At 43.9% G+C, this 27,018-nt stretch overlaps 1 protein-coding gene across 1 annotated transcript in view; it reads left to right on the top strand.

Annotated features, from left to right (window-relative positions):
* si:ch211-186j3.6 (neural-cadherin) overlaps positions 1-27,018 on the top strand; it is a 190,521-nt gene that overhangs the window by 120,132 nt on the left and 43,371 nt on the right. Inside the window, 3 exon segments of the mRNA XM_029144225.3 lie at positions 5,040-5,317; positions 15,655-15,869; positions 25,769-25,896. Coding sequence (XP_029000058.1) covers positions 5,040-5,317; positions 15,655-15,869; positions 25,769-25,896 — 621 coding nt within the window.

Raw genomic sequence — 27,018 nt, forward strand, 5'->3', positions numbered from 1 at the left:
ATCTCCTCCAGGTTTTGAAGTTCTTGCTACTGTACGTGCCGGTCTATTCTTAGACTGGGCCAGTCAGAACATCTGCTTAACAACTTTTCTTCCACATGTGAACTGAACACAAGTACAAAAATACAGTCGTCTGGGGCTCTTTGCTTAAATGCTGCCCTGTGAACCGACCCCGGATAACACAGTTGAAAATGGATTGATCCATTTAAAGACAAAACATACCGTATTGTAGAGGGAGCTAAATTACTGTAGAAAGGCACTCTTTTATTTGACGATAGCTTTTTTCACACTGTTGTTGTATTTGTACGTGTTCATTTCAATGACCAAATGGTTTGGGTCGACCATTAATGTGTGCTTGCTTTTTATCATGTCATTATCTGTTTGTTTTGCTTCACCTAGTGTAATAGCATGAGAATTAGTGGCTATGTCTTGTTACAAATGTAGATGTAGTTCAATGGATTTGGGATGTGTTCTACATCTGCAGTTTTTTGTGCTCCTCCTCAGTATAATGGCCCCTCAGACCACCCAGAAAGCTTGATTTCACACTAAAGGCTTCTGAGCGACCGACCGACCGACCGACCGACCGACCGACCGACCGACCGACCGGCCTAAGGAGCCCTGGTGTCCTCGTTAAGATCCTTGAGAAGACAGAAGTTGTTTGAAAACATGCTAATTGAATCATTTCACTACTTTTTATTTGACAGTTACAATAGTTGTGACATCAATATGAGATGTTGTAACTTTATTTTGTGAATGAGAAGATAAACAAGTTCTCGCATCACATTCTCTCAGTTTTAGATTTCAGTGCTTTAGCTTTTTTCCCCTGACACTGAAATACTTACTGTACAAGCACAGATCTAGTCATGTCACAACATTCAGTTATACACATTTTATGTTTGATCAGAAATAAAGGTGTTTTACTCAAAACTTAAAACTCAAACTACTGCACACAAACTATGGGCATCTGCAATCTGAGCGGTCCCCACTGGGTATGTTGTGAGAACATCTCTTATCCAGACACCAGCTCTAGTTTTTCTCTTGTTGTTTCAGTTGTCCAACTGAATCTGGCTGATGTAATGACTGGGAAGTGTAATTGCCGACTTGATGCGTGGTGGGTGTAAAATGGCCCTGATTGCACGTGTGGTCTGGTCAGAAAGTCTTAATAATAATAAGTCTATGTTGTTAGTTTCTTCCTCCACTAATTTGAAAGCACAACTGATGGAAAATCGCTGCTGTTACGTTTCCTAAGAATGTTTACTTCATCAATAATCATTTAATAGTTTCAAACAAAGTAGCAGCACAGTAAACAATTAGAAAATATAAGTAATACTATTTTTTCAGACTGGAAATTGAAAGCAGCATTATGATTAAAAAGCATCTTAAGGCAAACTGCTTTATGCAAATTAAAAGTAAAAAGAAATAATGGCTTGACAGAAGAAGAAAAAAAAAACTAACCAAAGTAAACTGCATCAAACGCTGTGATCCCATGAAGAGGCCCTCAGGAAAGGAACTTAGGACTGAGCATTACCTCTGCTGCAGAGCAGGCGTTTGTGTTACCAGCCTCAGAAATCGCCCGTTAACAGCCCCTTGGATTAAAGCCCACATCAATGTCTCTGAGAGTTCAAGTAGAAGACGCATCTCAACATCAAGTGTGTGGAGGAGCGAGTGTGTTAATCAGGACTTCAGGGTTGAATATCTGCAAAGAAACCACAACTGATTGAGGGAAATAAGCAGAATGAAAACTCCTTGGGCCCAGAAACTCCGAACGCCTGCCGGACCGTGGAAATCTGGACTCCATCCAAAACCCCGATTTGAATGATCTGATAGTGAGCTCAGTGTCTCTGTAGAGTGCAGAGAAAGTGAATCGATGGTCTGTGGTACCGCGTGTATAGGTTCATCGGGTGACGTAAGGATGTGTAGCGTGGCTCCACCGTTCCCCAGAACCACCTTCCTGTCTGGTTGGGTCTCAACACAGCACAAGGGCGACCCAGCGCACACTGCACCTCTACGCTGGAGCTGGAGCGTTACGTGTGATGTAATGTTGCATCAGATGACTGGGTCTCTACAATCATCCAGTCTAAACCCAATTGACATGGTCTGGTATTGGACTGCGGAGCAAAGCAATAGCTGCTAGAAAGTGCTCAGCAGGTAGGAACTTGTAGAAAATCGTTCCGGGTGATCAGGTTTGCGGATCTGCCATCAAATTAGCATGTGGCTACTGTACTTTCATATCTAGTCTATACATTGTTATTTATTTTTTGCCTCTCATTTTGCAGAGCTTATGAAGATCATATTCATATTTGTCCTTATGTAAAGGCAGAGTACACAACACTACACCCACTGAAGCAGTCAGGCCCAGCCACATTCAAATCATAAAAAAGAACATCGTGGCCATTGTGGAAATGAGCTGCTAAACGCAAATATTTCACTCCGTCACCCCGGCCTCTGGCTTCAGTCAGACCTCATTTCACGTTTCAAAAGTCTGAATTGACGCCATGGATCCGTGTGTCTGTGTGTGTCTACGCAGGCTGCGGCGGACAGTTGAAGTGTACTGTATGCATTTCAACCGCAGGATGAGAGAGCGAGAGAGAGAGCGAGAGAGCGAGAGAGAGAGAGAGAGAGAGAGAGAGAGAGAGAGAGAGAGAGAGAGAGAGATGACCCCGTGTCCTCAGAGCGAAGGATGAGTCTGGATTTGCATGTGTGTGTCTGTTAGGGGCAAAACAGAAACACGTCCAGTCATGATCACGGTGGTCATTTCAGGTCAGTCGCTGCACTGAATCCCTCTTAGCTTCTCTCTCCAGTGCCCTCTTCTTTTTTTTTTTTTTTGGTCTCCACTGAGCATTGCCCAGGAAGGAAGGTGAAATATTATAGAGGCACAGAAAAGCATCCAAGTGTATATAAATAAAGTTTTAGGATGAGAAAACCTGGACACAAAGACGTGTACGCGGAGCGTTGCCAAGACTTTCAGGTGTGAGTCGCGAGGCGGGCGCCAAGCATTTCATCTGAATTCAGTAAAGTTCTCAGGAGAAGACACTGATCAGAATGAGATGTGAAGCGTGGAGACGGGAGGGGGTAAACGAGAGTCGGAGAGATAGAGGCGGCGGGTGCTTGTGGCTGATGGACGGGGCAAAATGGGAGGGGGGGATGGGGTCGGGGCTGGAGGAGAGCAGAAGATGAAGCAACTCCTATTATTAATGTTCTCAATTCTGTGGTAATGCCTCAGAAGTAGGAGATTAAAAAAAATCTTTATTCTCTAAGTCTCTATTTCTCTCTGCTCTATCTCGGTAATGGAACTTATCCCTCAGTGTCTCCAATCCAGCATGCTCCACTTGACTTTAAGTGATACTGCGATGGGATTCAACTTTTTTTTTTTCTTTTTTAAATCATTGGTATGGTGCTCGGATAGCAAGGTTCATTTTGCCATTATATTAATGTGGCCTTGAGGGCAGCGCAGAAGATTGTGGAAGCTTCTCAGTGCACTGGAACAATAGTCTCTGGAACAACACAGCCCTCTGGTCCTTTGTTGCTCGCTGCACACACGGTCCTGCCTTTCGAGATGTTTAGCGTGTACCAGCGCGCGCGTGTCCTCGGCGTCGGGGAAGCTGCGCACAAAGGGTGGAGATGGACGGATGGTGATTGCTCTGCGCCCGCGCAGGCTTCAGGGGGACGCGGCTGCGAGCTGGGAGTTAATGGAATGACGAGGAATGATGACAACGCGCTTTTACCGTAGGTTTGTAGTAGAGGAGGTTCCGTAAGAGAAGGCGAACGCGAACATTGACCCCAGTGACCCTCATACAGTACCTGCCAGGGTGACTGTGACATGAACCAGTCATGACACAGATTTCCTCCAGCCTCCACCAAACGGATGCGCTCTCTCCGTTTGCTTAATTAGTCAAGCTAATCAGACTGTCATGTCGCACCGAGCAGCGCGGACACTGAGCAGGGTTAAATCTGTGTTGCCCATTTTCCCACTGATGGCGCAAGCGTCACTTGCAGCACATTTCACGTGGCTCATTAACATTCCCATCAAGCGCAACCGGACACTTTTTCGATTGTGTTATTTTTGCGTACGCGCAATGACTCTGGGCTGTAGTCCCAGTCCGATCAACAGAAGTTCCACTGGTGCGGGCCCAGTAACCAGCTCGGCTTCGGCTGGCACATGGGGCGGGTTTAGAGCTCAAGCGATACAAGACATCGGTCAGCAATAACAGAGAGGCCATAAAACACAGCCTACAGTATATCTGAGCTACGGCCATTACACCACAGACCATTTAGAAATAAATGGACTAGCAGGGAACTGCATGGCTAGTGAGCACAATCCAGTTACACTGAGTGAGGTCCAATTAGCTCAGAACATTGAGTATGAAGTGACCCACATACAGTAGTGTGGCTCTGAGAGTGTGTGCATGCGGGTTCTACCCCAATGTGATGTGGGACCGGCCCAGTTCTATATGTTCTGTCTATATACAGTACGAAAACATGCAACATGCCTGAAAGGTGCAGGATGTGAAAACTAATGTATGCGAGAAGATCAAAAACACTTTCATGTTGGGCTGAATTGGAGTCTTGCAGCAGGTTTAGTGCTTCCCAGGCGGCGAGACGGATCAGCTTAAGATCACTCACATGTTCCACATGTTGGTCCCTGTCCACCAGCTGTTTGGACCTGCTGCTCATTCTCCTCCTTAAGTGGACTGCTGCTTCACCCTGGACTTTTTATTTCATTCCTGTTCCTACTTCCACATTAAAATATTATGTCACACCATGCAGAGTGTAACTGCAGCTCTGCTCCTTTGATACAGAGCCCGAAGTGTGTTAACAGGTTAGTGGGGTGCAGTTAAACATATTAGAACTCCAACAAATGCTTACGAGTCGAGCTTCTCCCCCAGAAAATGACACTTTCAGCCGTGGTGTTTTCCAAATAACAGACCTTTTTAAACTTTAAATATCTGAACAGATACTGTGTTATGATTCGTCTAAGAGTGATGAGCACAGAGCGTAGCCCCACTAACGTTTCCCCCTTCTTGTTGTCTTTTCCCATTCAGCTCCAGTCATTCCTGCAGGTCAGCGTGAGCCAAGTGCGGGTGGACGAGTGTCCGAGTCTGGAGTGCGCGCGGTCCAGCGGCTGCACCAACGTCCTGAACCTGCGAGACACGCCCACGGTGGTGGACTGCGGAACCATGAGTCTGGTGTCGGTCACGGTGGAGTCGGCGGCCGTGTGCTCGTGCTCAGGCAGGGAGCAGTCCCACCAGCCCTGCGCCGCGTATCCCAGAAACCCCTGCTTCAACGGAGGCGTTTGTGTGGACACGCAACATGGCTACAGGTGAGTCCAAAAGACACGTCGGCCACATGTGCTACATTGTTGATTCATATGTGAATGGTCAGAAATCAAACCTGCAGGATATTTGTCTGTGGAAGAAGAACCATTTTCACTTTGACTTCATTTCAATGCTTAGCCATATATGCCAATAGGTGTTAGTTTAGTTTAGTTCTCCAAACATGTACAGGAGGGAGAAATTAGACATTAACTGTGAGTTAAACAAGAATTGCTAAAAATTAAAAATATAACTCAAAGAATACAGTGATGCAATCTTCAGAAATTGCTCATCGCTGTGCATGTCATTAGTAGAATTACACCACTGGTTTGATTTTGATTTAAAATGATCTTGACACCCATGCACAAGTTATGTTATCAACCTCATTCTGCCTCCAACATTTTTTGGGGGGATTGCAGTGCAATAACTAATATATAAATAATACTGAAGATCTAATTTTCGGTGTTAGGCGCTGCCTGTGTTTGTTCATACATGTCTTTCTGTGTTTAAACTGCAGTCTGTCCTTGTTTGTTCCGTGACCTGACAGACTCTGTTGCTTTTGTTTTCTCCTATTATTATTATTTTTTTATCTTTGCTGTTTCTTGGCTGGCTTTGAAATTTAAAGTGACCGTTTTAAGCTTCGCCTTTATTCTCCTGCTTGTGTTTTCCTGTGTTGCAACTGTTTGAATTAACCTGTTAGTCTTGAAGTTGAAACCTCATTATAAGAGTACAAAGCCGCTGGGTCCACTGGGCCTCGCTTCTGAAAATAATGTGCTTGGCTTATTGTCAGGACAAAGTTAGTGGTACTCTAGTTATCTGAGTACATGCAAAGTAATACACATTTTTCACTGCCCACGATTTAGTCCAGCTAGTTTTCTGTAAATGTGAATTTAATCAAATTAATTATTTAATAAGATTCTTTGTGTTGAGGTTAGGGAAAGATTACTATTTAAAGCATCTCATGTTGTCACTAGTCTTGGTGTTTTTATTTGATGCTATGGCAGCTGATGTTTTAATAATTCCATAATCACTGATCTGATTCTTTGAACTCCCAGGTCTTTTCAGGCTAATTTGGCTAATTAACAACAAACGTTTTGCATGTCGCTGCGTTGCAACTGTAGATGACACTGAAGTCATTTGTAATTTATTTATGCTAAGAGATTCGCTGAACCCCAGTACAGCGGTTCACAGTTGTTTTAACTCAGCACTTCTCCATCTAAAGTAGAGAGTGAGTTGTGTTGGCAACATACACCAGGTCAGTGTTCATGGGCACATGTACTGTATATACTGTACAGTATGTTTATTAGTAGTAGGATTTCTTTTTTTTATTTCAAAAACCAAAAATATATCATAAATACATGTAAAATGACTTATGTATGATAACTTATGCAACACATGTAGTGGTCAGGATTGAAACACAGCTGTAGAATAGGAATCTTTGCATGGTTATTAACTTCAAAATTAAATAGTGTTTGAAACTACTGTTACACTATCAGCCAACATAAAATGGATGTACTCAAGTGTATTTGGTCCGGAGTGAACAATTTCAACAGCTGCAGAGTGACCCTTAAATGTGCTTTGTTTTTAGTGCTAATTGGAAGTTGTAGCATAATATTCTGCCTCACTACCATTGAGGGAGGTGCTATCTGAGCTGAGAATCTCTGTACTTGTGCCGATACAGTAGTGGCCCGCTCAGTATGAACACAGTTCAATGTCACTGATTTAATTTTTGATTTGTGGACTTTTTTGCTTCCTCTGAAAAATTATTATCGATTATTTTCAGGTGACACTATTGATTCTCTGAAGGGGAAATTCATGTGCCACAGTTATGAGTTGAAAACTGCATAATCGAAAAAAAAAAAAATCGCCAAAACATCACAACTCTCCAAATAAAAATGACACAGTACAATAAATATATTAATAAAAAAGGCATAGCAAAAAAAGGCAACGTGAGGTACTGTAGCTCTTCTCTCATAGAGAATCTTCAAAGAACACCCCACATTCCCTAGGTAATAGGGCCAATACCCTGCCTGCTGCTGCCCGGCCTAGCCCACATTCCATCAGCTCCATTTTCTCAAGTGGAGCACATTCTTAAGGATTTATTTCAATAAGTATATAACCAACCACTACAGCACTAACTATTAGTTAAAGTTAAAGTTTTGTGTGGGCGGAACTCGGAGTTAAAAGCATGAAGGCATGAAAGCAGCCTAAACGAAGAGCAAATTGATAAATGTTTACCAAGGCATCAACTGATTTCGAGCGGAGCAAATGCACCAAGGTGTAAAAAATGCCCTAAAAATATCTCCAGCATGCCGTCCTCCCAGTCTCGCTGCAGCAGACGTGTGAATTTGCCGTGACTCACCAATTGCCTGCAAATGTTTTTAGATAAAGGCCCAGATCTAAATAATGGATAAACAAGGAAAACCAAAAATTTCCCCAAGACATTTTCATACGTGTCACATGACCAACTAGCCAAGTAGATGTTTTATTGGTTTTGATTCGATTTTTCAGGTCTGCCTTTGTGTTTCGGTTGATATCTTTATAGCTTCAACCTTTTACTCTATACAAAATACTCAGTTAGGACTTCAGGGCCCCAGCAGCATGATGTTTCATAACGCTTAATGTTTCCTGCCTCCAGCCAGATTACCGCTTATTGCTGATACATAAACTCATCTAATAAATAGTGTTGAATCTAAATTATACAACACCTCATTTCTTTGCCATGGGGCACTTACGTTCCTCAGATAAATGGCAAATTGCTAATCAAGCAGACTTTAGCATAAGCAGCAATTTGCGGTGAGACGGGAAAATATGTCAAAGCGGAGCCGTCCCCGCTGTCGTGGACACAGACATGACGCTACAAAGTCAAGCAGATGCATAAGGGATGGAGTGAGGGGGAGTTTACTTGAAATTCCATCTGCCCGGCCTGTCGGTGTTCACCCGGCTAATGCAGTGTAATGCGATTGTCTCGCAGTAAATCTCCCCCTCGTGAAGGTTAGAATGTTCGGTTTCCATTGCGGGGAGGTTTGGATTCTGCCACGGTCATTTGGCGAGACGTAGCGTGCTCGAGCGGCGCCGCGCTGCACCAGCGGGCGCTGCTGTCAGAATCCTTGAGTTTAAAGTGGGACCTTCATTCATGCTGTTTGTATTGTCCTTTCTGACACAGTAGGTGCGTTTAAAGCCAACCGCACAGAACTTTTGGAATATTTGAGTTGTTCCAGACCTGATTGGACACACGTTATTGTGTTTATTTCTAGAGGGCACAAAGGTCACATGCGGTTTAAAAGCCTTTATTTTACAAGGTCTCGCGGGTCGAGACATCAGCGCTTGGCTTCCTGACAGGATCTCTCTGTCTGGCCTTTTCTGCTGTTTAGGAGTCTGACTTGCAGATGAAATGGGAGAGTTTCACGATATACTTGGCAGCGTCAACATCCAGATCAGACGCCCCACAGTTTGCCATTGTTATAAATAGAAACAAACCCCTCACAACCTCCACCTAGATGAACAGTCTAACATGTTCGCTGTCATACGCTGCCAGTTCTGGTTTCGAATGAAGGAGAAATAATTAAAAAAAAAAGCAGCAGAAGCAAAGTGTGTTCATTAGCATAAATCACTCTGTAAACAAGGCCAAAAGAGGAGTGAGAGCGTTTCAGCAAATCCTTTTAACTACAAACACGATGACGAAATAAGCTCTTTGGTGCTTCTAGTGGTGGAGAAGGCACGATGACCCTGTTTAACTCTGTGTAATTCAGCCTGATGTTCTGCGTATCCTTAGGCTCTGATCTTTAATGGTGGAAGTGAGGGGCTCTTTGCAACCAATTAAACGAAACACTGAGCTTTTATCACTGTCTCAACTGTAACTCCGTGCAGGATTTGAGTGTTATGATGAAATTAAGAGTCAATTCTCGCACTCGCAATGGTTCGAGAGTAACGATGAAATCTCCCTGCGTAGATGTTTTACCCTTTTGTGGCAGGAAGAGGTAAACACAGTTTGAACCTCAGCACAGATGACGTGTGAACAGCTACACATAAGTGATCGCTTTAGCTGAACCCTTTGCTGTCTGGAACTATATCGTATCTCCTCAGATTGTTGTTTCTTTTATGCACACACACACTTTACTATATTTGAGCCATTTGGGTGTTTTCACCTTTTGCCTGTTTGATGTGATCAGTGTGTACGTTTGTGTGGAAGTGTTTCACACACTCGTGCTCGGTGTCAGGCTGTATACCTGCTCACAGCTCTGAGCAAAATTCACATTTTTGTGTAGCGTCGTAACATTTCTAACATTTGCTAATGAGCTGTAAACATGAACTTCAGGTGTCGGTGACAGGAATACCAACAGTTTAGCTGATTTGATGATGGTGTTGATATCTACTAACACGCTCAGATTGCAGATGCTGTAAGTCATTAAAGTCTATAGGTCATAAACGTACTTGCATACAGGTATATTTGTTTTGCCTGATATGACTTTACTTCATGCGTGTCTGATTCTTATTTTATTGAAAATCATTCCAGTTTTTTGCTTTGTTTTGCTTCCTACACAAGCTACTGTATGTAGATCTATCTGCACACTTACGTCACGCTGCAGAGGTGTTAATTGTAATAATATGCATATTTCAGTCACAATTAAGATTGTTTTTCTAAAAGCTGTAATACCTATTTGAAGGTTAGCAACTTTGAGATGTTCACTGATATTGCAAATCTGTTCATTGCAGAGAAACTACTGCGAATAATATTACAAACTGTAAAAAAATGTTTACACCTCATGTTGATACTGATGGGGGCAAATATATTTCAATGAGGAGAGAAATGGAGGTAAACCGTGATTATTGATGTGAGCAGCAGAGAGGTTCTGGCCGCTCCAATCGCGTGAAGCAGCATCACAGCTGCTGCGACTCCTTCAGCAGGGAGACGCTTTGCCATCGCGACTGCATAGAGGATGGTCCTCATTTATTCCTAAATGAGGACCATCCTTCTAAAATGCTTATTAGACTCAAACAAACAGCACACACAAGAAGGTAACGGTTTCAAATCAATGACTTCTTGATCAATACCGACGCGGCGACAGCTTTATCCTGACGTAGCAACCTGGGGCCGTGTCTAGACAAAAACACATTCTCGCCTCGGAAACCGCATCTCGCTCCGCAGCAGCCCTCAGACATAACAGTATTAGCAGCAGGTGTTACAGGTGTCAAATGTGCTTTAATTCTGGAGCGGTGTGCTCAGCCCCAAACATCCATGCCTCCCTCCAAACATGTGTGAGCTCCGAGGAATAGAAAAGTCTCATCACACGCGCCTCCACCAAGCTGTATCGCCGTGTCCTGGAGAACTTAATTTTACCCTTCAGCTTCATTTAATTAGAAGCAGTGAGTGAAAAGGGCAGGATTTGAGTCTGGCTGGCTGCAGCCAGCGTGTAATATGGCTCAGTGCTGGACCGGAGCAGGATGACTGGCTGGATCCATGCTGGACGTAATCCCTGGATTACACACGTGCACACAAACACACACAATTACACAGTTATTAGAAATGAGGAGTTTTGCGGGCCGCATTCCCTCCCTGTTAATCTAATTTGCATTGCTTTGCATATTTAGTTTGCTTTATTACCGAGATCACAGCTCTACCCTCAAAGTGGATTGTCTTGTGGTTGAGAGAGCTGATCAAAAAATTCTGAATCGTGTTTAGTGTTCTGATCACTTAATTAATCCTAATCATAGTTTTTCACTTATTGTACTGACTTATTAGTTTTTCATCATTTCTTGATCCTGGTTGAAATTATATTTACTCTTGTCAGAACTGTGCATCAGCTGATGGGGTTCATCCAGAGTTCTCCCTTTATAGTTGATGTGTCTGAATAATACAGTGCATCTGAGTTTCTGAATGAACTGAGTTTACTAATGATCGGAGCGATCAAGCTGCACTGGGCCTCGCGGTACCCAGGGAACCCTGATGAACACCTACCGTTCAGGTGACGGCGCCTACATTCACTTCACACAAAACGGAATGAAACAGTTCGCCTCCGTTTCTCTTGTGCGGCGGAGCTTGGGGGTGGGGGCGGACTGTGGCTCCTCTATTATGTATAGATGCAAAAAGCAACAGACCCATATTCTTCCTGAACACCCCCTCACAAATCCATTCGCTTCAACATTCACTGGATGAGGACGCGTTGAATGAACAGCACCTTTTAGGACTGTGATGCACAACACCGTCTATTGAACGCAGTCGTGCAGTGTTTACACTTAAACAGAATGTTCTCCGTGTCCAAGTAAAAGCGATAATGATACTCCCTGTGATTATTGTTATTATATGTGAGTTACACACCGCTACATGGAAGTGCAGTTAAATTTAAGAAAGGTTTGTGCTGCTAAAACATCATTTACCTTCGTCTTAAACATGACTTATATCCGTAATTGACAAATCATATCATCCGTGTGCTTCACGTTTCTTATTGAACATGAGAAGGAGAAGAAAGTTTCCTTAAAGTACCCGACAGCTACATGACGGGGAGAGAACAAGGCAAAGCAAGTGGAGTTGTCAACCCTCACGCACACGTGCTCTCACATTTTCAGTCACACCACAGTACCTGAGCTTTGTAACATCTGCTGTGTGACTCTGCGTGTTCCTAAAAGTGGAGGAGGTGTCAAAAATGGAGCCTCACGAAGAAACGGCTGAGAGCTGGAACCCGAAGGGAGAAGAACTAACACAATGATGTTACTTGCAGACGAGATAAGCGTTAATGTGTGACAGAATTGCTGTAGGACAGCTTCCGTTCCGGGGGTTTTAGATACGACCCCGTCCCAGCGTAGACAAACGCACACAAGCAGATTACCCCTCAAGATTGAAAGAGGAACATGCAGATAATCGAGGCACCGGGATTAATAACCAGCTTTATGGAGCGAGGGGGTTGTTGGTTGGGGGTGGGATTACAGCTGCTGGTCTGATGTTAACAAACACAATTTCCCGCAGACACTGAGTGAGCAAAACAAAGCTGCCGTAAGAGGATTGGTCAGCGCGGTCATTGTGACTGAAAACTACGTCTCGGATTGTCGGCTCGGAGAGATTGCGATGACATTGCCAAAATGGAAATGCGGACGCCGATGTTTTCCTCACGCTCCTGATCATGCATAATCATACACGCCCACATCGAGTACGTGAAGATGCTACGTGAGCGGGTTGAAGAAAAAATGCTAAGTATTTCTGTAAAATGTAAACTGTGATGACGAGAAAGCGACGCCCACCCGTTACCAAGCGCTTGTATGAACTCAGGGTGCAGTGAGAGTAAAGAGCGAGTACAGAAGAACCATTGTTAGGCAGCACCAGTTTAATAATAAGATCAATGGCCGACACCGCGGTTAAACGCATTCAGCATCGCTTCCGCCAAGCTTCCACGTTTTCGTCTGATTTATCTCGCTAATGAAGCCGTTTTCTTTTAGTCTGACCTGAACCCGAAGCGTTCATGATTTTGTCAATCACACTCTGAAGACAATTTATAACGGATGGGATGATAGAAGTGTTCCCAACAACCACCGTACAGTAGTCTCATTTTTTCCACCTATTGGCCATCACCTTTCTCGCATCTAATGGCTTTGGAAAAACATGCAAGTGGTTTAATTACTGGTGAGGTTTATGCCCTTGAATAATACAGTATGTGAGAATCTCTTGAACTGTTGTTAACCCCTGTATTGTTAAAAGCCCATTTAAACAACTCACTGAATTTAGGTGGGACTGCTACTGTACTGTACTTTTCCCAGGATGCTCCCCATCACTACAGCATGGTCTCCACCCTCCATCAGCTTGTAAGAGTCTAACACTAAGGAAATCATTTGCAGGTAAATCGATGGGGTTTAATTGAATCTTTGGACAATATTCAGATGGTTGGAATAGAGACACTTATGTGCAGTTGACGGAAAGGTGAATGCGTCCATGTACTGTATGAGCATAACCTAGTAATCATAATCTACACACTCAACGAGGATGAGATGCAAGTGGACTTTTTGAGTCTTTGATAGGCTGATAGAGGAAAGTTATGCTACAGTAATTAACCCAAATTAAGTTCAGATTGTTTGTTAAAAACATTTTAAGTAATTGTTTAGTGTAATTTTTAAACAATTCAATTCAGTTTTACTTACAGTATGTAGCACCAAATCACAACATGGTTATCTCAAGACACTTGAGGTGAAGGTCAGTTTTAAGGCACAACTAAACCCAACAAATCACACAGAGCATGCTTTTAACTATCCATCCCTCCATCTTCTTGCGTGGGGGCTGGAGTCTATCCCAGCAGGCTGAGGGCGGGGGCAGGGTACAGGGGGGTGGGAGGTCTCCAGCCAGCCTATAGCAGGGCAGTCTTTAACTAGTTGATTTGTTTCATTTGGTTCCAAAGACAGATGTAGCAGAGAGTCAGCAGAAACCTTCCATACCAGCATTCTCTGATCCACCGCATTGTCTTAAAACTGTGAACAGTAAACATACCGTGCAATACAGTCAGTGCATGCGAGGCGTTCAGGGGCCATTTTGCATCCTGTGGGTCAGATTTGTTTTAGAAGCACATTAAGCTTTCGTTTTTTCATTTCATCAAAGAGGTTATTCACTGTAACCATCACAACCTAAGAAAAGTTAATGGGCAAAACTCAAAGTGGAACAAAACTTAGCACATCTAAAGCTGCCAGTGAACTGCTTCCATGGGAAAAGCTGACCCAGATAAAAATGAATATTCATGCATAATAGTATCAACATCCTTATAGTTTATATTCCCTTCACTTTAAGTGAGGAATATTAAAATTGACTTTGATTAAAGTAATAGAAGGAAAAATCGTCACTCACTAACACACACATACAAAACATGAACATTCAGACGCATTCAGGTTCACGTGTCTCTCATTCCATTTCCTCTCAGTCCTTTTTATTGACACCGTGCTTTTGTGTTCACTTGTTTTTCTGTCGGAAGGCAGCGCAATGACATTGCTCCGCCTGCAAAGGCAACATATATTGTACGTGATCTGTGTAATTTCCTGTATGTGTGTATGTGTGGGGCTCTTCTTGCATCCTGGATGACAGCAGAGGCAGGGAAATGAGCAATGAATAAAGGAATCATCGGCTGAGGAAGGAGCTGTTTACACAACGCCAGGGTGGCGTGCTCGTTTGTTTGCACGTGCACGTATTTCTGAGCACGTCTTCCGTGTGCTTCTGCAGAATTTCACCAGGATATTTTGAAAAGCAGATGATGTGTGAACACCACAAACCAATAAAAACTCACTTATTAGGAGAGGTGGAATTGCCCTGGAGAAATATCTTGTTTCTCTGAGCTGTGTGTTTGTCTGTATATTCAGTAGGGAAGCTGTGTGTGCTATTTGTATATTCCGTAATTGCTAACAACAGGTGGATTTTTTTTTCCTTTTGGTGGGAGAATGAAAGCCTTCTTTTATCAGATTCATATATAGCTAATAAACAGGAGATATGAATTGAAAAACAAAGCATTCTGAGAATCAGATAAATAAGAGAAAATGATTTGGGAGATGTGTAGAGCCTTGACGTCGAAATTCCCCCGCTGTGTTCCTGCTGATAAAGAATATTTTGCATTTTCTAGGTTAATGGTGCACCTTGGAGGTGTGTTGTTTTCTGATCCAACGGGATTACGGCTGATTGGAGATGGCATGACTGGATAACTTTAATGCTGTAGAGCAAACTGTGCTTCTCCCAGGCCTTTTGAAAAGCGTAATGATGTTTGGGCTTCATGGAGTCATGATGAACTAACCCATAAACCTCCACAGAGCTTAGTAGCAAAGCCCCTGTTTTGGATACTTTAACTAACGTGGTTCAAAGACTAACCAGTTCTCGAAAGTGAATGTTAGAATAACAGAATCCTTATTTTGTCCATTAAATAGCTTAAATATACACATGTGCTTCCTCTAACTCCAGACACACTCTGCTCTGCCTGTACTGTACTGTACATGGCAATGGGCAAATGTGTGGGAGGTGAAATTTTGATAGGAGTAATAGCATAAAGGAGCACTTGGAGGCAGAGAGATGAGTTTCCTAGTGGTGTACTGATTCTCCCTGTGGTTTTGTCACTAATGAGAACATCTGCATCAGTGAAATGGACGACGTGTGAGTGGAAGAAATAGCCGAAGGGGCCTGGTGTGAGACGAGAAACTCACCAGACTTGGAGAGAAACGTTGAATCAAATGCAGCAAGTGGCTCAAATGGGGAGAGGGCTCTGTCACAGTTCCAGAAGACCCCCAGAAAAAAGGCTTGGCTTTGAAAAGGGTTCAAACCCAAGAAAGAAACCAAAGTCTTAAAAAAGTTTGTTGCATTGACTAATTTCTTCTGGCTCGTTTTCCCTTCTAGGTGCCAGTGCCCCGCTCAGTTCGAAGGGCCCGAGTGCCAGCAGAACAAACACAGTTTCTATGGGAATGGCTATGCCTGGTTTCCTCCCATGATGCCTTGCTTCGAGAGCCACGTGTCGCTGGAGTTCATCACGGACGTGGTCGACGGGCTGCTGCTGTACAGCGGCCCCCTGGCGCAGCTGCAAGCCTGGGACCACGAGGACTTCATGGCCATCGGTAGGAGACTTTATTACTTTGTCTCATCTGGCCCTGCCTCAATGTTCTCCACTGAGCGCGAGGACAGCTGCGACTGAGACCAGATAGAGGATATTACGATTACTTTGTAGTTAATTAATTTAACCTTTTTCGCACTTTCAGGTAAATGTCCTCAGAATAGAAAATTAGCAAGCGGCCGTGAGCCAGGAAAAACATGGGAAATGTGCAGTGTCTCCACTAATGCAGGTCAATCAGGACAAGGAGGCACTAGAGGTGAAATCATAGCAGTAAATTCCAAATGACCCCAGTTGACCTCCACGCCCCACCTCTCAGACGGAGGAGCCTCCACCGTGTTAATCATGGCTGCCTGAAAGGAAGAAATTATACCCATTATCTTGGAAATTGGATATTTCCTCTATTCTTCTTGTGCTGTAAGTGGAGCTTCCGTTTGCCTCCGAGTGCATTCGCTTCCAAAATGACATCATGTCAGCAGTGCGTCATGTGAGGGACATCTGAGGGACACGAGCTCAGGCTCCGGTGCAATCACTGGTACGGTGCTAATCACCTTAAAACTTAAAGCTGCGTAGAACAAACTGCCTTTTGATTAAACAGAGTGTGCTTATGACTCTGCAGGCGTTAACACACACGGCGATGATTGTTAGGTTCGAGATTTTTATTTACTCTTCAAAAAATCAAGGCCCAGTATAAAGGAAGCACAAAGAGCCTTTGTGTCTCCAGAAACCAGGCGTGTTCTGCTGACAGTTATCTGTTTGTGCTGTAATCCCACTTTGATGCACAATCTCAAAGGTGATTTATTCCCAAAGAAAACAGCACAGGCCACGAACGAACCAAGAAAGTTCACACACAGTAGGTTCATCGATGACCGAGTGTAAGTCACTGTTCCACCAAACCAACGATGCACCGCTGAGTTTGGCTTTGTCGCTGTTTCTCCAAAGAGGCAGGAAACAAGCGCTAGTTGAAACCCAGGCAGCGCTGTCCTGAGGCAAATTGCATCCAAATAAACTGCGCTTCACCTCCTAAATCTTCTCCCGCGCTCAGAGCCTGGAGACTCCGGATTGTTACTAGACAAGAACCGAAAGCCATTTCATGTTGAATGTATTAACTTGCCACGACCTGGGGATTAGGCAGCGGCCGGCGCACAGCCGCGCCCGCTCCTCGATTTGGACCGTATTAAAGCCGACACCACGTGCATGTGGATGCGTGCCGCCTTGACTCCCATTCGAAGGGGATTGTTTTTCAAAGATTAAGGCGTGCGGCGGACAGGTGCGCGCGCCACCTCCTGCCACGCACTCGCTGCGAGGGCCTCACGCCGCGTTTTGTTGAAAAGACCTCACGAGTGCAAACAGAGCCTCTGCATGAGCAGCTCATAAGGGAGAATGATGGTCTTTTCTCTGCTTCTCTGGCCATCGTGTTGAACTTTGAAGTCAGTAAAACTTGTTGAATTGACTGTGGCAGCCGGGCAGGCATTAAAGACAGACAGGGCGATGGAACAAAATGTCTTGAACATCTTGGTAAATTTAGTGTTTTAATCTGAGAGACTAACGCCTCCTTGTCTCTCTCGCTGCTTCTTCCCGTTCATTGGTCCTCTCTCTTGGGAGAGATGCTGTTGTTCTATCACTGCCAAAGTAATCTATGTGGGAGGTGAAGTCCGCCTAAGGAACCGCTAGTGTGTGTGTGTGTGTGTGTGTGTGTGTGTGTGTGTGTGTGTGTGTGTGTGTGTGTGTGCGCCTTTACGGTAAAGTGCAGGCTTTTCTGTTGCAGGGTCCACATTCACACCATTACGTGTTGTTGGATCCCAAAGAGTTAATGGCTTTGTTAGTGGAGTAAGTGCTGATTTGTCACTGCACAGAGTGTAATTAGAGTCAGGCTGTACATATTTAGAGCGCTAATTAACTTGTTTCAAGGTTCAGCTACCGCATGTAACAAATTCATCTGCAAGCCTATAAACTGTGCCGAGGCCCAGTGTAACTGCAGTAATGCATGGCGGTGCAGTGTACGGACTGTGATGAGAGCCTCCCAGTTATCAGTGCACCCAGTGGTGGCAGGATGCAGTGATCTTTAATGTGTCCTCACCGTGCAGATGAAAGCCTCCAGTTTCAGCGCTGAACTTCCCACTGCAGGCCCAGTAGCATTAAAGGGTAATTACACTTTATTAGACATTGGGTTTCCTTTTTAGTGTCAACATCATTGCTGCTGTTCATGATAACGGTGAAACTGCTTAGCTCTGGAACACTAAAGCTGCACATCAACTCTGCCAAGGCAACGAGTCGGTAGATCTGCTCTCTGTGCACTGTGCTCGAAGACGGATGGCTTTGCCACCTCCAGCCATTATTGCTACTGTAGATGGAGCCCAACCCATCAGACATTAGACGGGAGGTGATCTACAGTCCACCATCCACAGGTTGACTCAAGAAGGCCGAAAGCAACCCCTGTTCACATTCAACGCACATACAGCAAGAGAAAACCAGAGCGAAACATTTCAATTCTACAAATGCAAACATAGAACCATGTTACTGTAATAATGAGAATTGCAAAAATTAAAATGGCAACTTGATTCTGCACTTTCAAACATATTAAATCTCTGTTTTGTGACAAAATACCATTAAGCGTCATCTTCAAACATGAAAATGAAAGACTAAGCACAGGTTCTAGATCAAAGAAAGTTCTAAATCATGTCCTCCAACTCATAAATTAATACCTCAAACGTATGATACTTGGACAAAAACAAATACAAAAACTTGAGCTGTAAACCTTAGATAAATGCATAAACTCAACTTGTTCTACTTCAAAACATAGACTTGAAAGCCTGAGTTTGGTTTACCTTAGGTTACATGGAAACACATGACATCTAGAATTCAACATGGCTTTAAAACCAAGAGAATAAATATAGAAGAGAATACACATACTTGAACTCAAGATGAGCGTCCCTGTGGGTACGACGGCAGACGACGTACTGTAGCAGAGCCCACCGTCGTCAGAGCACAGACGAAAAGGCACAGGGGGACATGAACAGGGGAGAAAACCAGGAGCTGGGTGTGGACGGAGACAAGGGGCGGGGCTGGAGTGAGTGGGGGCTCAGGACAGGACCAGACAGGGGGCCGTGACGATCACTGCATAGAACCGTCTTTGCCTGGACACCTACTGCACAAACCCACCTGATATACAAATAATATTAAAAGCATTCACCGGCCACAGTCTGGGCCAGACTTCCTGCAAACCAGATATGAGCAACACGGAATGTCTAGCATCTAATTTTTAATATAAAAATGGTAATATCACCACAGTATATTGCATTAGTCCACCTTTACACCTACATACTTCACTGAACATACAACATAGGGATCTGGAATTGGAAAGATTAGATGTCAGACAGACAGAGCGGATGAAAGTGTTTATTAGAGTATTCTGTGCTCTGCCAGTTTAAACGAGGCACCTATAAAACCTGTTTTCCGCTCTCATCTTCACGGTGCACCATGGAGCCGTCCAGGAGCTGAACTCCCCGTTTTTAAAACAAAGAACTTTTTGATTAAATGGGATTAGAGGTGCACCGGGGGAACGAAAATGGCTTTTCAACTTAACCGCTTCAAGCTTTCACCGGCCATGCTGCCGCTCAGAAGGGCCACATTGGATTGATGCTTAATTACAAGAGCAGCCATACAAAATGTGGTGATTCTCTCCCAAATGGAGCGCGGCTGCAATGGAGGGCTCACGCGAAACTCAGACGGAGCGCTGCCCTGCTCTCATGGCGAGGCTTCAAGTTCAAAGTGGAGTTTGCGAAGGGTCTTACGATGTCAGGAGACTGTTGAACAACCTCAACCGCTTTCTTCGTTTATGTTTGTGTTTGTGTTGACCATTTCACTGTTGTGTCTGTGTAATAACTTTGTTATTACGCCTTCACAAGTCATGCTGCCCATTGAGCCTGTTCACTTTCCCCACAGCTTTACAGACACACACACACACACACACACACACACACACACACACACACACACACACACCCTTAGATTCTTATTGAAATGCTGGTTTGGTGTTCCAAAGCCGCCCACTCATCCGCCCTTTATCCTGCTGCAGGGCTGCTATACCAAGCCAGCCACGTAAGCCAGGGATGGTGTATGGCACACACACACACACACACACACACACACACACACACACACACACACACACACAGAACATAGCTGTGTACTACATCCAATCTTCAGCTGCTAGTGAGGAGGAGATTACATGGTTATAACACAGAGTGGGTGTTTGTGTGTGTGTGTGTGTGTGTGTGTGTGTGTGTGTGTGTGTGTGTGTGTGTGTGTGTGTGTGTGTGTGTGTGTGTGTGTGTGTGTGTGTGTGTGTGTGTGTGTGTGCGCGCCCATTCCTAAGCTGACCTTCTAGGTAATACCAGCAGAACACCGGGTGCTACTGTACCTGAAATCCATTTATTTTCACAAGCATGTAAATGTTGTGTATTAATTTGGCGGGGCCTTCCATTTCCATAAGGTCATCCTGAGCTCAGGACGGCCATTGTGAACAGTTCAGGGTCAGTTTGTTCCAAGCGAGGCTCTCATTATACACTTTTCGTGCACAGAGCTCATCCAAATTCCCAGCACAAAGGAGCAGTAGTTCAAAGAACAATATTTAGTCCCATTCAACAATACTGTACACATGTTTTATTCATGAGTGTAGAATAACCTTTTAACACAAATAATCGCAAAGTGAATCTCCTGCCACAAACAAACCCAGCAGCACGACTGGAGTGCAAACACACGGCTTCCAGTAAATTTATTTTGACTGCTGTTTTACGGCAAAGCCAGTCTTATATCAACCTGCATCTGTGTGTGTGTACAGTATATACACAGGGATGGGCACACACACACACACACACACACACACACACACACACACACACACACACACACACACACACACACACACACACACACACACACACACTGTATTGTTCTTGTGAAATTGAACAGGCAGCACTGTTTAATGTGAAACACCTTGCGAGCTCTTCTTCTTTAGTAAATGACTATAACTTAACTTTCTCCTGCTCAAAGTTTGCAGCCAACACTTGTGCTTACGTCTGCTTTGACATTACATTTCTGGCAGCTGTGACACTGTCCTACAGTCGCAGCCCCACCACCTGTCTGGCTGCCATATTCCTCGACGTTGTCACTACAATCTGTCATCACCTCTGGGGGAGTTTGAGTGCGGATCTGATCTGTGCCATACGTACAGTACAGTACAGTAGGCATTTATGCTTCTGCAGCAGTCTGTTAAACTTTTGCGGGAGGAAAGATTGTACAAAGGTGTCAAAGTGTTTTCTTAAGAGTCAATAACTAATTAAGATACTTGTAAAATTGGTCTAGAGTGTTATAAAATGTATAGACATATTTTATAACACACATAAATTGGAAACAGTGAGAATAGACTGATACAAAATACCAGCAGACTCTGTGGAATCAGTTTGCACAGCGGTTTACAAAGTGTATTTGCCTCAATAAATCTATTATTAGTTAACTTACAAATCAAATATTCTTAATAGTCTTGTGTAACTCACCTATTCTGACCCCTGTTCAGTTTGGCTCTCGTTCAAGACAGGAAAACATTAAAGCAGACAACATCACCGACTGCCTTCGAATCAGAACAATGACCCTGGCTGCGTTAGCGAGACTGACTGTCACCTCATTTATTTGTGTCCAGTGAGATCAGCAATAAATGACAAACATTGCTGGAGGTGTTTGATGTGTTACTCACACACACACACGCGCGCGCACACACACGCGGATGTAATAACTACCAGCCAGAGGCCAGCTCAGTCCAATCAATAGTCAAATTAACGAGACAAGTTAAAGTTGTGTAATTACAACACATTCGCAGAATGGAAAACACTCGCTGGCAGGGGGTGAGATAAGGTCTGGGACGAATGTTTTAAAACCAAAATGAGCATAAAACACACGGCGTCTATCAGAAACGAAGACTGAGTGATGAACAAAGAAGAGGAGATGAATTGCAGACAGGGGATCCAGGAAGCGACGGGACTCACACCCTCACATTCACTTGGGCTTAACATTTAATAGCTTCCAAATAGGGGCTGCTACAGTAGCTGCAGAGATCCGATGTGGGGCCGGCTACGTGTAGCTTACTGACCCATTCACTCCATGCAGTCCATAACTCCACAGGCTAGATTCTGGAGAGCTTCAGCGTATGGGTGAGTGCTTCACTGTGTGGCAAATGCTGTTTATGTAGTCCATATGCTCACAGTTTGACTCCTGCATCCTCAGGCCATTAGAGAAGAGGCACATTTTTACATTTCAGAGCCCCTTAACTCTGTGGGAGGCCAAGTTCATCGGAGACGTTTCTCTCTCTCTCTGTTTTCATTGTTTACAGTAGGAGGTGATGAATAACATATGAGCAGCAGGAAAAGCCTGGATTGGGTGGAAGAGCCCTTTAAGAGTCTTTTCTAAACCCTCATACACAGAGCATGTAAAAGGCTCATGTTGCCTCATTTTGACTTCTTATCCTGTTGCATTCCCAACTAGACACCCTCTGTTCCTGGTTTCATCTCATTACGTTACTGTTACTGATGCGAACCCAGATCACTTCGTCCCAAATATCAAACTATTTGTTTGTTTTTTTATGCAAGGCCTAAGAATTAAATGACTTATGCCTACATGTATGTAGAATTGTTCCTTATTAGTATTAGACAGTATATTTTACCTACTGTACTATGAGGTTGTTGTACAGGTTTATCAAGTACAGTATGTGAGCTGGTTGTGTTATGTAGTAATTAAAGCAACAGCCTCAGACAGTTACAAAACCCAGTGACTTAAAACTGAACCCATTTTTTTATACCTTATAGCATCACTACTGTAACTTTTCATGGTTTCATATAATGTCTTTTTTTGGTAAAGATATATGAAACTGTTTTCTAAAGAGCCGCCCCCAAAGGGACGCGTGGCGCCATGTTGAAAGAGATATTTGAAGACGCACCTGCTGCCACAGGCGTCTGTATTTCACCATATCATATGAAGTGAAACAACGTAACTAAACAAATCTTTTATTGTGCTTTATCTGCTTGTCAAGTTTATCTGCTTAGTGTGAAAATGCAAGATCCACAGTAAAAAATTTTTTTACCATTTTCAAATCTTTATCTTTAGTAGTTCCAGCCGAACTTTCTCTAAGAAACCAAACTTGAAACAAATGTGTGATCATCACATGTCTCTTTTTCTTTTCGTTTTTCTTTCCTGCTTGCTGTTAAAAATCGGAGCAAAGTGACTTTTCAGTTAAATCACGCTGTGCCTACTTGTTAGCAGGATACAGTATATTCACTGTTGGGTTCAGTTTCTTGCCTGCGCCTCTCAGGTTGCTTTGAACTGAGCAGTGGTGCCTGGTCTTCAGTGCTACTGTACAGTGTATAGGTTTTTAGGGACAGTCTGTGGCCCTCTTTAATTGCAGACCAAATATGTTTGTGAATCATCCTTAATGAATAGTTGGGTTTAATTAAGCCCATTATCTGAAAAAAATCAGATTTCTGAAACTGATGCAGCCATAAATGCAAGAGCCCTTTTTTTTATAAACAAATCTATAATTAAATTCATCCTGTAGAAGATTGGAGCTTGCCCTTAACTGTTTTCCTTTTCTCCTCTTTTTTGATCTCGTCCATTTGGTTTTCTGCGTTTTCTTTCTTATTCGCTCACTGTCATACCAGCTATCATCTTGCTCTCAGTCCTACATCATTGTTTTTTTTACCTTCTCCCATCAGTTGGTTGAGCACCATTCTTTTCTCCATCTCTTTGGTTTGTTTCTTCTTTGTAATTTCACAATTAAAACCCACTTATTGTTCCTGCTTTGTTCGCTCTTTCAAAATCATATCTTAACAATGCTACAGTAGCCTTGGTCAGTCAGTGATTTGGCATAAACACTTATGTTTACAGGTACTTTGAGTCAAAACCTCCTTTTTTGTCAGATTTATGCAGATGACCTTTGTGGGTTTGGGTGTAGTGCCAGTTTTGACATACTGTATCAGGCTGCCAGGGTGCAGGTGTGAAAGGAAGAATGGCTGGTGGTGACAACATTAGCATAGGATGAGGTTCAAGAATGAAAGAAATTCCCCTGAGGGTGCAGCCTGAGGAATGCAAATTGAAAGAGTGAGATGAGTAAGATAAAACAGGAAAAAAAAGATGAAGGGTCCCAGGTGGAACAGTAAATGAAGGAACAAAATAAATTGGTTGGAGCAAGATTCGGAATGAGGGAGTGAAGTAGCTCCCAACGACGACAATGGATAAGTTAAACAATGGCGGTAACTCCTAGATTGAACTGTTATATATATTGAGGTTAGCTTGTTCTTTCTTGTCAAATGTCTGGCCAATATATTAAAATTAATTGGATTGCTCCAGAGGTGCAGCAGTGTCTCATCTTGCAGCTGGAGCAGGATAAATCAACTCACAGGTGCTGTAATTGAAGGAAAGTTGGACTAACAACAACCTTGTACTAACTGTGGTTTTGACCTGACACTGTGGTGGTTTTGGGCCGTTTTTTTCCCCCCTATCTAAAAAAGAGCATGGTGACGTGTGGGCTGCTCATCAGATAGCGAGAACTCACGCTTGACAAGGCAATTAGCCGGGCCGGCGTCGCGCGCTCAACAACACCTAATTTCTTCCAGCTCAAGGTGACGACGAGGCACGGAGCGATTTGAATGGGCGGCGACAGTGCGCGACCGCAAGGACCGACACATCTCAGTATGCAAAATAGCATAAGCAGCCCTGATGGGAGACAAGCAGCACAAAGAGAGGAATGTCACGCCAAAGCGCGTGAGTCATGTGTAAACGCGGCACTGAACCAAATGAAGGAAAAGGTGCAACGGGGCAAACGGTAACGGAGCGACAAGAGGATGAAACGGCGCCGATGGACCGACGCATGACGAAGGATCAGCCAAAATGAAGCAGAGCGCCCGTAACGGAGCGCTTTGGTGCAACGTGGATGCGTGGCTCTGGTGACGGGTGCGTGGGAGCGTCGCTCCAGGACACGAACTGTGACGGCACCTTATTATTTTTAATCGAATACAGAGACCTGCAGCACTGCTGTTCTCGCATCATTTGTAATTTTCAAAGATGAAAACATAATTACCATGCATTTATGACCCAAGTGCAGCCACGGTGGTACTTTTACATAAGTTTACTGCTCAGCGTTGCTGCAGCAGAAAATAGACTCTGGACTTATGAGAAGGTAAAAGCAGCGCTCGGACTAATGGAAGGATGTGACGTCAGTGAAATAAAAAGTCAAACAGTATTGTTGTTTTTGCTTTATTAAAAATAGACTGACAGAAAGATGTCAACTCTGTGTAAACCATTTATAGTAGACTTCCTGCTTATTATAGTCCAGGAATAGACAGGTCTCGGTCCAAACAGGACTTCACGTGGTTTAAGACGTCAGCGGAGCAGCAAGTCCGGCCTCGCGCGGCTTCCGTTCCGTTCTGTGAAGGCTCAGCGTGCGTGATGATTGATCGTGTGCGTTTTCATAATTCCTTACATATGGCGCCGCGCTCACTCGCAGTCTTAACCACTTCATTAACTTTTAATTTCCCATTCGAGTAAGTCAGTAAATAGGACGTAATGCGTTTTGTCAGATATTTGTTGACTGCCAAGAGAAAAAACTTCATCACAGCAGCCTCCGTGCAATAATCTTTGTTATTGTTAATATACTGTACTGCACGAAGGCAATATTAGCAATATGGCAATTATGGACCTATGAACTGTCACTGTGGTGTACTGTGGTTTTCATACTTTATCTTTAATATATTTATCTATTTTGTTTGTCAAAACAAAGTTCTCAAACCCTAAAACCTGATGATTTCATACATTTTCTCACCCCCTGACCATTCCTCCTGTCTCTCTCTGCACATCCAGAGCTAATTGATGGGACCCCCACCTTGAAAATCAACCATGGCTCTGGCACGGTGGTGCTACAGTTGCCAGGCAACGTGAACGTGGCAGACAGACGTTGGCACCGACTGGACGTCCGCAGCAACAGCAAGGTGGGACGCCCGGCGCCGGCACAACGCAATGCAAGCGTCATTAAGGAAAATTAATCAAAGGGGAATGAAAACAGCAATTAACATCTGGAGCGGAAAAGTCGGTTGGATTTATTATTTTTGCAGCATCGGACGCTGAAAGGAAAGGAAGTGATCGTATTAGAACGCGCTGTCGCTCAGAGGAGCAGGTGCGTCTCAGTTATGCAAACGCCGCTCTGCGCTCGGAGAGAGCGCGCGTGCAGACGTGACCACCTGATGTCGCGGCAGCCTCACACTCACTGAGCATCCGCCCACACTTTGGCCTTAGTTTGACACCGCACGCCGCCTGCAGGTACTGTACACTGTGACTGTGGGATCTGCAGCTACAGTAGCTTCGTAGAAGTGCAACGAAAGGGCTGATTTGAAACCATTAACTTTATCCCTGCAGTGGATGAGTTCACGAACAGCGGATACTGAACACGTGCCCAAACACCCAGTCTTGTGTTACAACCTAGTTTACATATAAGCACAAAATTGCTTGCTGGTGCCATGTGTGAGGATCTATTCCTCCGACCAGCTTCTCAGGTTAAACCTGACTGACACCGATCTATTTCTGCCTTATTGGAGCTCAGACATGATGATCTCACTCGCACGAACAGGAAATACTCTCTGCACAAGTGCTTCTTTAGCAAAGCAAAAGGAGAATTGAATAATGGCCACATTCGTCTAATAATTGCCTGCTGGGACCAATCATTAATGTGCCACAATTTCTAATTACGCGTTCCTATTTGCTGTGGTTAATTTGTGGTTCCTTTGTTGTGAACAATTAATCTCACTCTATATTTGTCCGTTGCAACCCTACAGCTTGGATCCCACGTTCTCCCATGTCACGGGCTGGAAATATCACCCAAGATGCCCCGTGCAAGCTTATTAAACTCAGCTATTTCCCAGGGGCCCTAATGGGGAAGATGTTAGTTGATTTAGTGTTGTAGGACCGACTGCACCGCGCGGTACAAAGGCAGCTAATAGTGGTGAGAGTGAGACGAATGATTGCACTAGCCCCCATTTGACATTCTCTGCTCAGGATCATTTCAAATGAATTAAATTACAGTGAAATTAAGTTAATCTTCATTTGACTGCCTGGCG

The sequence above is a fragment of the Betta splendens genome, chromosome 3 (assembly GCF_900634795.4).
Source record: "Betta splendens chromosome 3, fBetSpl5.4, whole genome shotgun sequence".
Lineage (NCBI taxonomy): Eukaryota > Metazoa > Chordata > Actinopteri > Anabantiformes > Osphronemidae > Betta > Betta splendens.